An 11879-nucleotide genomic window follows, 5' to 3' on the forward strand; every position below is an offset into this window, starting at 1 on the left:
AGGGGCAAAATTTTGAAAACAATGGATCCATCTGGTGCATTCTGGGCGTTCTGATGTACTTTATTTGGTACTGAAAAAGGACAGGTTTTGTGACAAAATCAACCCAAGTAACACGCTAATTATAGTCCATGTTTTATGACTTGTCAGGGTTATTCTTGTATAAGTATCTCGGAATTCAAGTTCTTAGCCAGATTTCTGAGGATTTTTTGGAGGAAGGGTTACCAAGGGCTATTTAACATAGAAATGGTAAAGAGCGTTATAGGAGCTCGTGCAGACTTTTTCGGAATTTTATTGTGCGAGTAAAGCGAGCGAGAAAAATGCATATCTTATTTTATTTTTACCCAGAACAAAAGACAAAGTACCTATGCCAGCGAGAGAAAAAAATGCATATTTTACATGTATATTTTTTTTCACCCAGAACAAAAAACAAATTAAAATGCATATTTTATAGTTTTCACCCAGAACAAATGATAAATTACCTATACGAGCGTAGCTAGCGAGAAAAAAAATGCATATTTTATACTTTTCATCCATAAACAACAGATAAAGTACGTATGCGAGCATAGCGAGCGAGAAAAAATGCATATTTTATAGGCCTACTTTTCACCCAGAACAAATGATAAATTACCTATACGAGCGTAGCTAGCGAGAAAAAAAAATGCATATTTTATACTTTTCATCCATAAACAACAGATAAAGTACGTATGCGAGCATAGCGAGCGAGAAAAAATGCATATTTTATATTTTTTCACCCAGAACAGAAGACCATTTACGTGTGCGCGCGTATCGAGCGAGAAAAAAATGCATATTTTGCACTTTGAACAAACGACAAACTACCTATGCTCCTGCGATTTTAGGGCGAGTGGCTGGGTGGGCGGGGCTCCTTGGATCCGCTCTTGTTGTATTACAAAATGTATTAAACTATTTCAAAACTTTAATGGTATATCATGTAATTTGCATTATGGTAATATGCTATAAGCATATGATTGGCCTACACTCACAATGGAAATACATTTTAGCTGGAACCAATATTACAAACCCAGAAAGGAGAAAATAGGGAAGATCAAACGACGAAGTTTCACGACAATTAATATCACCTTACCTGTTCAGTTTATGTTAAAGACATGAAATCAATACACGAGTGTCCGTTTAAGCTATAAATATAAATTTTGTGTAAACATGTTGTAGCTTTTGGCAATAAATAATGGCTGACTGATGTTAAACCGGGTAGCATTAAAATTTCAACAGATGGATTTATCGAACGATCTTCGAGATGATTTAGCTGAACAGATTTTATTTTAAGATAAAAAGAATTTATAAAAAGAATGTGGAATTTTAAACTAAAGAAATATTTATTATTTAAGATTGGAATAGTAATAATGACATTTTTAATAATTAACGTGGATAACACTTCCGCTAACGTACAAACATGTAAGTTTTTTATGTATTCATTTCATTTTTGATAGTTAAATTATGGTATGTTAATGCCCCTTAATCTCATCTGACACCTATCCTTAAAGGTCAAAATATAGGACGGATTTACCTGGATGTTGTCTCCCCTGACCGTCAGATAACGCGTATTTAACATATATCATTAAAAATAAATACGTAAAACGAACATGTGCAATGTTTGGAAAACTTTGTTTTCTATACATTAAAATCATTTAACTGTGAGAAACAAGTGAATGAAGTATTGCCATGCAATACAAAGTCCCCTACTGGAAGGCACCTAATTTTCTCTACTGCAGTATAACATAATGAACTGATATCTGTCAATGATGTATAAACAATATTGTACTACATATACAATATGTTATAACAACACACTTGGATTAAAATGTGCATATATAAAAACCCAAAGTTGTTTTCATATTGAATTTTTTTGGCTGATTATAAAAATGTTATCATGTAAGTTATTTATAGTAACAACAAAGGGAAATTAATCTTTAAAAAAAAAATCTATATAATATAAGTCCACAAGAAACTCTTTACCAGGTAATGATAGGTCAACATACACCTAAAAATTGGATGTAACATGCATGCAGTACCAAAGAAAAGTGGTCTCGATTTTTCTCTACCGCCAGTAATAAAAAAGTTACAATAAAATCTATTTATAGTAAAAACAAAGGGACGTAATTCTAAAAACAAGGGTGCCTCATTGGGGTGAACATTTGGTCCAAGTTACATCAAAATCCCTCCATGCATGAAGAAGAAATGTTTCGTACAAAGTCATTCTTGAATTTGACCTTTGACCTCTAAATATGACCTTGACCTTAGACCTAGGGACCTGGTTCTTGCGCATGACATGTTGTCTCATCCAGGGGAATATTTGTGCCAACTGATATCTAAATCCTGCTTTGCATGACAAAGTTATAGACCAGACAGGAAAAAAATCCTCTTGACATTTGATCTCAAAGTGTGACCTTGACCTTTAAGCTTGGGTACTGGGTGTTGCGCATGACACGTCGTCTCATCATGGGGAACATTTATGCCAAGTAATATTGTAATCCCTTGATGGATGACAGAGTTCTGGATCGGACAGGGAAAAAACCTTATTGACCTTTGACCTCCATTTGTGACCTTGACGTTTGAGCTAAGGGTCTGGGCTTTGCGCACGACATGTTGTCTCATCATGGGGAAAATTTGTGCCAAGTAATATTAAAATCCCTTCATGGATGGCAGAGTTATGGACGGGACAGGAAAAAAACTCTGTTGACCTTTGACCCCCAATTGTGACCTTGACCTTTGAGGCAGGGGGCCGGGATTTGCGCACGACACGTCGTCTCATCATGGGGAACACTTGTGCTAAGTGATATTAAAATCCTTGAACGAATGTCAGAGTTATGGACCGGACACGAAACAGACCCTGTTCATTCTGTGTTAACATTTGACTGCTAAGTGTGACCTTGACCTTTGAGCTAGTGGTCTGAAAGTTGTGCATGACACATCGTCTTATTATGAGGTACATTTGTGCCAAGTAATATTAAAATCCCTTCATGAATGAGTTATTGACCGGACAGGAAAAAAGCCTTGTTGACCTTTGACCTCCAATTGTGACCTTGACCTTTAAGCTAGGGGTCCAGGTTTTGCGCATGACATGTCGACTCCTCATGGGGAACATTTTTGCCAAGTAATATTAAAATCTCTTCATGGATGGGAGAGTTATGGACCGGACAGGAAAAACGCCCTGTTGACCATTGACCTCCAATTGTGACCTTGACCTTTGAGCTAGGGGTCCGGGATTTGCGCATGACACGTCATCTCATCATGGGGAACATTTGTGCCAAGTAATACTAAAATCCCTTCAAGGATGGGAGAGTTGTGGACCGGACAGGAAAAAAGCCCTGTTGACCTTTGACCTCCAATTGTGACCTTGACCTTTGAGCTAGGGGTCCAGGTTTTTGCGCATGACACGTCGTCTCATCATGGGGAACATTTGTGCCAAGTAATATTAAAATCCCTTCATGGATGACAGAGTTATGGACCGGACACGAAATTGCGGACGGACGGACAGACAGACGGACGGACGAACGGAATGACGGAAAAGTGCATTCCTATAGTCCCCGAAACTGGTTTTCAACCAGTAGGGGACTAATAAGTCAAGAATTCAAACAATTCTGGCAGCTAACTTGAAAGTACGCCTTTTTTTTCAAACCGCTTCTAATTAAAGCTACCGTCCATCCATTCATAACGCTTCGAAAGAATCACAATTGAAAAGAGATATGACCTATTCATGCTATTTTGAAATCTAAATATTGCACATTTCCATGATTTCTGACGCTGAATTACACAATTTAGCAAATATCTTGCTATATTAATTTCTATAGTTTCTCGAGTTTAATATGTCAAGTATGATAATTTTGGAAAAGGTAAAGAATGTATATTACAAAGATACTGTTCAATAAATACATAAAAATATAGTATTACACCAGTCATTTTGTTTTAGGTTTTCATGGCCTTTTTGACTAAATATTGAAATGACTGTTATTTCTAAGCCGATTTCGAATACCCCGCAGACAAAATTAACATTAAAACATTGTTATAAAGTTTGGTTCAAAATTAAACATTTTTTTTGCTTGGGCTAAAGGCTGTAGGTCTAAATAAAAGTGATCCATCTCTTTTCGTAGGTTATGCTGTGTAATGATAAACATAAATAAAACAATATTCTACATTTTTGTACTTTCATTTTTTTTTAATGTTATTAACATTTAAAGAGCAAGTTTAATAACTAAATCGTAGTTTTTGCTAATACAATAGTAACAATGATGAAGAAAAAATGACACAACAGTCCTGATGAAAGCTTATGTGACCTTGCTTTTAAATAGACAGAATTTAGGAAGGTAAAATAGTTTTCAACAAGAATACGTTGAATGATACTCTGGCTACATGTTAATATAAGGACTTACTTATTTTAGTATAATGTTATAGGAAAGAATCACGAAACTAAGAAATATGAAAATAAAGCTTTTTCTTGAACATTGGCCAACGAATAAACAATAAGTGTTTGCTTCAGAACAGATTTATATTGTATATAGGATTTTTATCTGCATTTAAGTACGTGTGATACCTTTTGTACTCTAGCATACATATGTGCAAACGTAACACAATGTAAACATATTCGTTATATCAGGTTGCGAGCAAATCAGTTCGTTTTTACATTTTGTTCAACAAAATCACAATTTAACTTGTCATAACTTAATAAATATACGTTAGTTTTTAACGAGAAGCGATTGACGTGTTCTTCATGCATGCTACATTCTACAGAAACATATTTTAGATCGAAAATATTCTAGTAGGGCGCATTCTTAACCATCTTCAAATAGATAATCTCCATCAATAAACACATATAGTATTCTCTTTGTTGACAAATAATAGCTACTCTTCAGACAGTGGAGCCTTGGATCATGTACTTGTAGTGAGTTATGTAAGAATTTAACAGTGTTGCTGACGGCAAGTGATTCTGCCTTTGCGTCCAGTGCAGACCAAGCAGGCTGACCGTGGTCTGCACTGTTCGATATTCAGTCAGTACATTTTCAGTGAACACCCCTTCAAATAGTAAATGGTATTACCCAAATTGAATGATGGACCAGATTATTTAAGAAATTTAGCAGTGTAAAGGTTAAAACAATGGTTGAAATGAATAATGAAACAGGAGACAAAATGTTGTGTTGTAGAAGTATGTTTCTTCCACGCTCCAACAAAAATTACGATAAATCTATCTAGACACAACTAAAATGAGCTGTTTAGTTTGATTAAGTTTTCAGCTGTAGAAAAAAAACCTGTAAATTTTGTTACAAAGTCTGCATAAGTTTTCAAGTAACTCTGTGTCATCTGATCTGGGTCCAATGTTATCAACATAAGCTTGGAGACTAGTCACAAAACCAAAGCAACTGATTGGCTATTTATGATCACTAGTGAGGCCATTGGCAAAGCAGTATTCTGGAACAGGTATCAAAATCTCAGTTAGTTCATCTGTATCCTGCTATTTTAAAACTGTGGAGCTGTAAAATGGAAACTATATTTTACTATAATTTAAACAGAGTTGTTATTAAAATGTAATAAATTTGTTTCTTCTATGATCATGAAATTCAAATACAAATGTATTGAATCTCTTTTTGCAGACATTGATGTTTGCGACGATGTTATCATGATAGGTACCGAAGATCAGGCTGCTAGACTTAAGTACTACTACAAACCGAGATCCAGTCAACTTGTTTGTAACATTACCATAGAAACGCTTGAGAGATATCAGACACATGGCGGATATTATCATATAGCATATACATTTCTAGACACTGGAATTGAAAATAATTTTAAATGTACGACTCATATTTTTTACAATAATGGATTCTCTTCGAATAGATTATGTGGGAGTAATGTATATCCGGATGTTGTAGAAATTACACGAGACAACGTTCTTTACCTCACTGTTACAGGCGATGGCAATACTGATTTTGAATTTGATATGCTATTTTTGTCATTCCATAATGGTTCCTGTGCTACATATGAGACAAGATGTCAAGGTTTGCTTGGTGATTCAAACACAGGATCAGCGTGTGTAGATTATAGTCTCGTCTGCCATGAGACTTACACGTTTTGTGGACAGTCTAATTCCCAGTGTTCAGATATAATATCGCCGACAGGAAGTAACAATACTGTAATAGCAGTAACTTTAGTAACATTAGTGGCTGTTCTTTTCACTGGTTTGATCTGTTTTCTGTGTTATAAAAAGAACTTCTGCAGTTTTTTGAAGCGGGACGAGTCGGAAGATGTACGTACTACAGCCAGGAATATTTTCAGTGTTCAGCTTGCCACCCGAGGTGTGGATGGTAATGACAACGCTGCGGCTACGGACGATGAAGGAAACCCGATAGATTTCAGTCAGTTTGATCCTCCCCCTGAATATGGTTCTCTAGAACATTTAGATAACGCTGGTGTGATTAAAACAGACGGAAATGCAAATCCGGATGAAGTGCTTCCAAGTTATAGTGACGTCATGAGGAATTTCGATAATTACACGGTAACTACACAAATCTGAACATGCAGAAGATGTTTTATGGCAAAATAATATGCTACGAGTCGTGTTCTATAACAAGAGCTGTCCGTAAGACAGCCAAGCTCGACTATTCGAAATATTGTCCCAGAAGCAGGAAAATATTACCCAAAAAGGTTAAATATCAAAAGAGTTTTAAGTTCAAAAGGGGAAATAATTTGACCAAAATGCATATCAGTTATGGGACTTGCTGCTATCAACTAGTTTTATAACCCCGAAGACACATGTGAAGTTTCAATTCAATATCTGCATTAGTTTTGGAGATAGAAACTTGCATGTAAAACTTTAACCAGAATTTTCTAAGTCCAAAAGGGGGCATAATTTGCCCAAAATACATGCCAGAGTTATGGGACTTGATCCAGTGAGGTTAGTAATTGATCTAGAAAAAGAAAAAAATAAGTTTCAAATCAATATGCCTTTTAGAAATAGCTGTATGTACTTGCACGCAAAACTTTAACCAGAATTTGCTAAGTCCAAAAGGGGGCATAATTTGGCCAAAATGAAGGTCAGAGTTATGGGACTTGCTGCTATCAACTAGTTTTATAACCCCAAAGACACATGTGAAGTTTCAAATCAATATCTGCGTTAGTTTTGGAGATAATAACTTGCATGTAAAACTTTAAAAAAAAAATTTCTAAGTCTAAAAGGGGGCATAATTTGCTCAAAAAACATATCAGAGTTATGGGTCTTGACCCAGTGAGGTTGGTAATTAGTCTAGAAAAAGAAAAAGTAAGTTTTAAATCTATAAATTATGTCTTTTAGAAATAGCTGTATGTGCTTGCACGCAAAACTTTAACCAGAATTTTCTAAGTCCAAAAGGGGGCATAATTTGGCCAAAATGAAAGTCAGAGTTATGGGACTTGCTGCTATCAACTAGTTTTATAATCCCGAAGACACATGTGAAGTTTCAAATCAATATCTGCATTAGTTTTGGAGATAGTAACTTGCATGTAAAACTTTAACCAAAATTTTCTAAGTCCAAAAGGGGGCATAATTTGCTCAAAATACATGTCAGAGTTACGGGACTTGACCCAGAGAGGTTGGTTATTGACCTAGAAAAAGAAAAAAATAAGTTTCAAAGCTATATGCCTTTAATTGATGGCTGTATATACTTGCATGCAAAAACTTAACCAAGGTGTGACGCCGACGCCGACACCGACGTCGACGCCAGGGTGATTAGAATAGCTAGACTATTCTTCGAATAGTCGAGCTAAAAATGTTTACATTAGCGCAGAATCTGCACCTTCTTTCTACCTTCAACGTGAACATACCGGCGCGATTCATACTTTTGAAAAAGGAGACTCTACTATAACCGAGTACAAATCTGCATTTTAAAGGGACTGACCCATACATTTTAGGCAAAAAAAAAATAAGCCTCTCAAAAATCCATAAAATGTGAATACTCTGAAAGTGACTAGTGGTCGAAATAATGCAGAAAATGTACATTCTTCTTGCATTTTTATTAATATTTTACTTCTATTTTCACTTATTTTATCATTTTTTTCCGACAGTCACATTCTATGCCAAACTTGTTGGATATGAAACATGTTGAAAATTTTTACCAAAACTGTTGGCCAAGAGCTTTAAAGCACGAAACTGGAATTATTCTGGTTCAATTCAGTTTTCCTTTTATTACCTCTTAAAGTTTGCCTCAAAAGACATTGTGCATGAAATACACCGTGCATATGGAACATGATGGGGTTCATTGAATGAAATCCAAAATCAGTGTATATTGACTTATACATTGATTACTTTTTACAGAGATATGATGTTGATCCTACACATTTACTATTCTATAAACTATATTTTTACGGTTTTAAGTTTTATTCACACGTTTATGTGTGCATGTATATTATAGCATGCATTTAGGCATTTGCACAATTAACAATCTTTAAGGCGTATAAAATATCGCTTTTTTTACACTATTTTAAATTTTATACAATATTGTTACATGATATGTTAAATAAAAATAACAAACTTCTGTTTTCCGATAGATTTTGTTTCATTTTACCAAACTATATTTGACACTCTCAATGCGTTACAATCATTACCTTTCAAATGACTAGATGCTGTAAGTGTTTGTAACTGGAAATATGGTACTGCCTGAAGGCTGTTCCGGACTACCACACTTATTTATCATAGATTTAGTGTCTTATGAATAACCCAAGAGCAACGCCACAATACCATTCAACCCGACTCACTCAGTCAGACTGGCCGAGATAAAAATTATGAGCATAGATGACCCGGGAAAATTCCTTGCATTTCAATGACTATAATACTAAGCTTCTCATTTTCCACACAATTTTTATAAAGGCTTTTGAACATTTTAAAAAACTGGTCTCTATATACATGTCTTTCCTAACTTTCGCTATTTCTCACCCATGAATTCTGTGGTTAAACCTTCCGTTACCTCAGTGCATCCTGCTCTCAACCAATAAATGATATAATTATGTATACTTAATCCTTGAACCCAATACGAATATCATTTCTTCGTCCCTTGGCTATATGCTGTCTACTAAAATATCCCTTTGCCAACAACCAACATTTCTTCAACTGGCTTACTGTAAGTAAAAGTTGTCTGGAGCAAACGATTCGCCGTCTCGTATCACAGTCAGAGCTCTTCTAGACCGCCTACCACAAAAAAACAATTTTGATCTTACGGTGTTAAACGGGATACATTAACTCGATTAGAGACAATTCGAGCGACAAGACAAACATTTCATTCGAGAATCCCCGATGACCCTTAGATCGATCAGCTTGTCATCCTTTGTTAACTTGCCATAAAATTATTGTTCTAAATCATCGGTTCTAAGCGAAGATTGAATCAGTTGATATGCCCATTGAGTAATAAATGCAATAAAATTAAGATGAAAGAATTTTGACAAATTAAGTGTTAGAATTTGATATCCACTTGAGGATTAAGCTACTATTCTAAAGTAGCTTTTAGGATTATTTCTCGCTCACATTCATTTCAGCTATCGAATGAATGCTTTGATTCAACATTAAATGAAAATAATATGTAATTCAGTTTTATTGTCTATTTACACAAGTGCGAGTGTAAAATTCAATTGTTTTAGACGAAATTAATTAGGCGGAAAGAAGCTATAACATGTTTAGCTTGAAATTTTGAAACACAAGTAAATTTCTGCTAATCTTAGGAAGAAGAAAGAGGAGGAAGTATAGAGTTTAAACATACAGGAGTACGCTTGATGCGGATACAGACATTCTTGTAACGTAAAGTTGTCCATGATGGTCAAGGTATTTCAAAAACGTACCTTCATAACAACAAAATCAAAATTCTATGTAACAGTTAATGTAGGCCTGAACTTGTTTATGTTGTAATAATATTGATAGTGTGAGAAATAGTGATCAGTCAAACCTAGTCCCAATCCGTTTGTCTAGTTGCCTCCCCTGACGGCCCGTCCACAGATACATCACGGTTGGTCTAGTCTAAACTAAGTCGACCATTATTCAAATGGATTGCACTGTTATTAAAGCATCGCATTTGTCGAATTTTCAAGTCTTCACGGTTACTAATTATATACATTAACGGAATATTAGAGCCACATGTAAAGCATTTTTTTCTTTTGCTTGGAGCGGTCCTCAACGGCTGTTTTCGTTCTTTCCATGTATGGACAACCAACTGTGTATTACATAAGCGGCAATGTGAGCTTAATATTGACGGTATTTTTGTAAGGTAGCCGGACAAGGAGACATAAACACGCCCGCATATAGACAAACGTAGCATCCCTTGCGGTGGCGCATTAATACTTGCCATAAGCATTATTTGGAGATGTTCATAAAATAACATAATTCGCACATTAATTGACATATTAACTTGCTAATACACTTCGGCTGATATCGGTTGCAATATATATTTTATTGATAGGCAATGCGAACACTGTTAATAGAGCAGAGTATAAATTCATCTTCATAACGCTTTCATTGCGAGATAGTTCCGTCAGATCTCATTCTTCGAAATGTCTGCAAAACGTCCAGTTCCGAGAAAATATAGTCATAAACCCAAGAACAAATTTGCTGCTAATATGATTACAAGGGACGTCATTAGTTTTGTTACAAATAGATTCGTGTTCAGTTAGCTCATTTCCCGTTTCGCGTAGAGCTAATATGTCATCTAGTATTAAATGTAATGGCGCGAAATGAGATAATTAGAATAGGATTTTGTGACAAGTTTCGCGTCAGCCCGCGTCGCTTCCCGCCAAATAAATTCAATTAGACAGGAAATAAGCGAAATAGGATTTGAATAAGTGATCTCGGTTATGTGCAATTAATTTCTAAGTAGTTTTGATTGAATTTAACGCAATTTCTGAACAGTCTTGCGACGTTTATTGGATTCGAAAGTTGTTCTTGATTATAAATTAGACACAATCAGAGTTTTATTTTCTCTCCACTTCAAACGAATTAATGATAAATGCAAGCAGCTCGAATTAACTGAGTTTTCCCGAGACATTGGGCACAAAAATGGGCAAAAATTGGTTCCAATCAGAGATCAATGTCGAGACCAGAGAGCACGTTTATCTTGCTATGTGTCTCATCACGATGAAATGGGTCATCTAAATTTTCCTTTTTTTCTAAGCATTTTACGATAAATCAGATATTTTTATTAAGCTTTTTAACCTCAACAGTATATTATCTGTAATATAATTTGTTTTGTGATATTGTCAGTTTATAGGATCACAGTTCGGCAATATTTTTCAAATTTAATTGGTGCCAACTGCTCATTTACTTTTTTAAAGGACCCTGTTGGATATAATTTGTAAAGCTTTCAAGGGTCATCCTGAGATATTAACTGTAACACAATTTATAGAATACACTTTATAATGTCCAAAGTATGTTTTATTGCCTGAGATATGTTTTGTTTAAAAACTGTGATGCCAAATTTATATTGTCCAATGTTACATTGATTTTATCATTTTACAAATGTACACATATATTCTCACGAATAAATCATTGAATCAAATCAAATACTGTTAGCTCTACTCAGTTAAACCTGGCTACTGACAACAGACTCTGTATGTTTTCTTGTTACTTCTGGAATATTTTTGTGAGTGTAAAACTTCAAATATGTCCCTTCTGTAAATATAGTTGCATCTCCTTGCCAAAGAAGTAATATATAAATAAAGACTTTAAATCAGATATGAATGACCCTGCACAGCAAATACTTTCATAACACTACAGATATAAAAAACGTATGCAAATAAAATCAATAAAAGCATTTTCCTTTATTTTTGACCGAAGCATGTTACCCTCTAAAAACCAACCAACACATGGTCAAGAGAAAACAATTACACCCTGTCCTATGCTA

The 11879-nt window shown here is 35.0% G+C and overlaps 1 protein-coding gene across 1 annotated transcript; it reads left to right on the forward strand.

The window, feature by feature from the left end:
* Positions 1–984: 984 nt before the first annotated feature.
* LOC123530592 (uncharacterized) lies at positions 985–11539 on the forward strand. The gene is made up of 2 exons (XM_045311373.2): positions 985–1431; positions 5622–11539. Exons 1-2 carry the CDS (start codon positions 1326–1328, stop codon positions 6536–6538), a joined length of 1023 nt encoding a protein of 340 aa, XP_045167308.2. The 5' UTR covers positions 985–1325; the 3' UTR covers positions 6539–11539.
* The last annotated feature ends 340 nt before the right edge of the window (positions 11540–11879 follow it).

This window comes from Mercenaria mercenaria, chromosome 1 (genome assembly GCF_021730395.1).
Source record: "Mercenaria mercenaria strain notata chromosome 1, MADL_Memer_1, whole genome shotgun sequence".
Classification (NCBI taxonomy): domain Eukaryota; kingdom Metazoa; phylum Mollusca; class Bivalvia; order Venerida; family Veneridae; genus Mercenaria; species Mercenaria mercenaria.

Excerpts from the sequence above, each read along its gene's own strand:
- LOC123530592 (XM_045311373.2), top strand. The coding sequence starts at position 1,326 with ATGTGGAATTTTAAACTAAAGAAATATTTATTATTTAAGATTGGAATA. Across the intron at positions 1,432-5,621 it reads TTCCGCTAACGTACAAACAT|ACATTGATGTTTGCGACGAT; the intron begins GTAAGTTTTTTA and ends CTCTTTTTGCAG.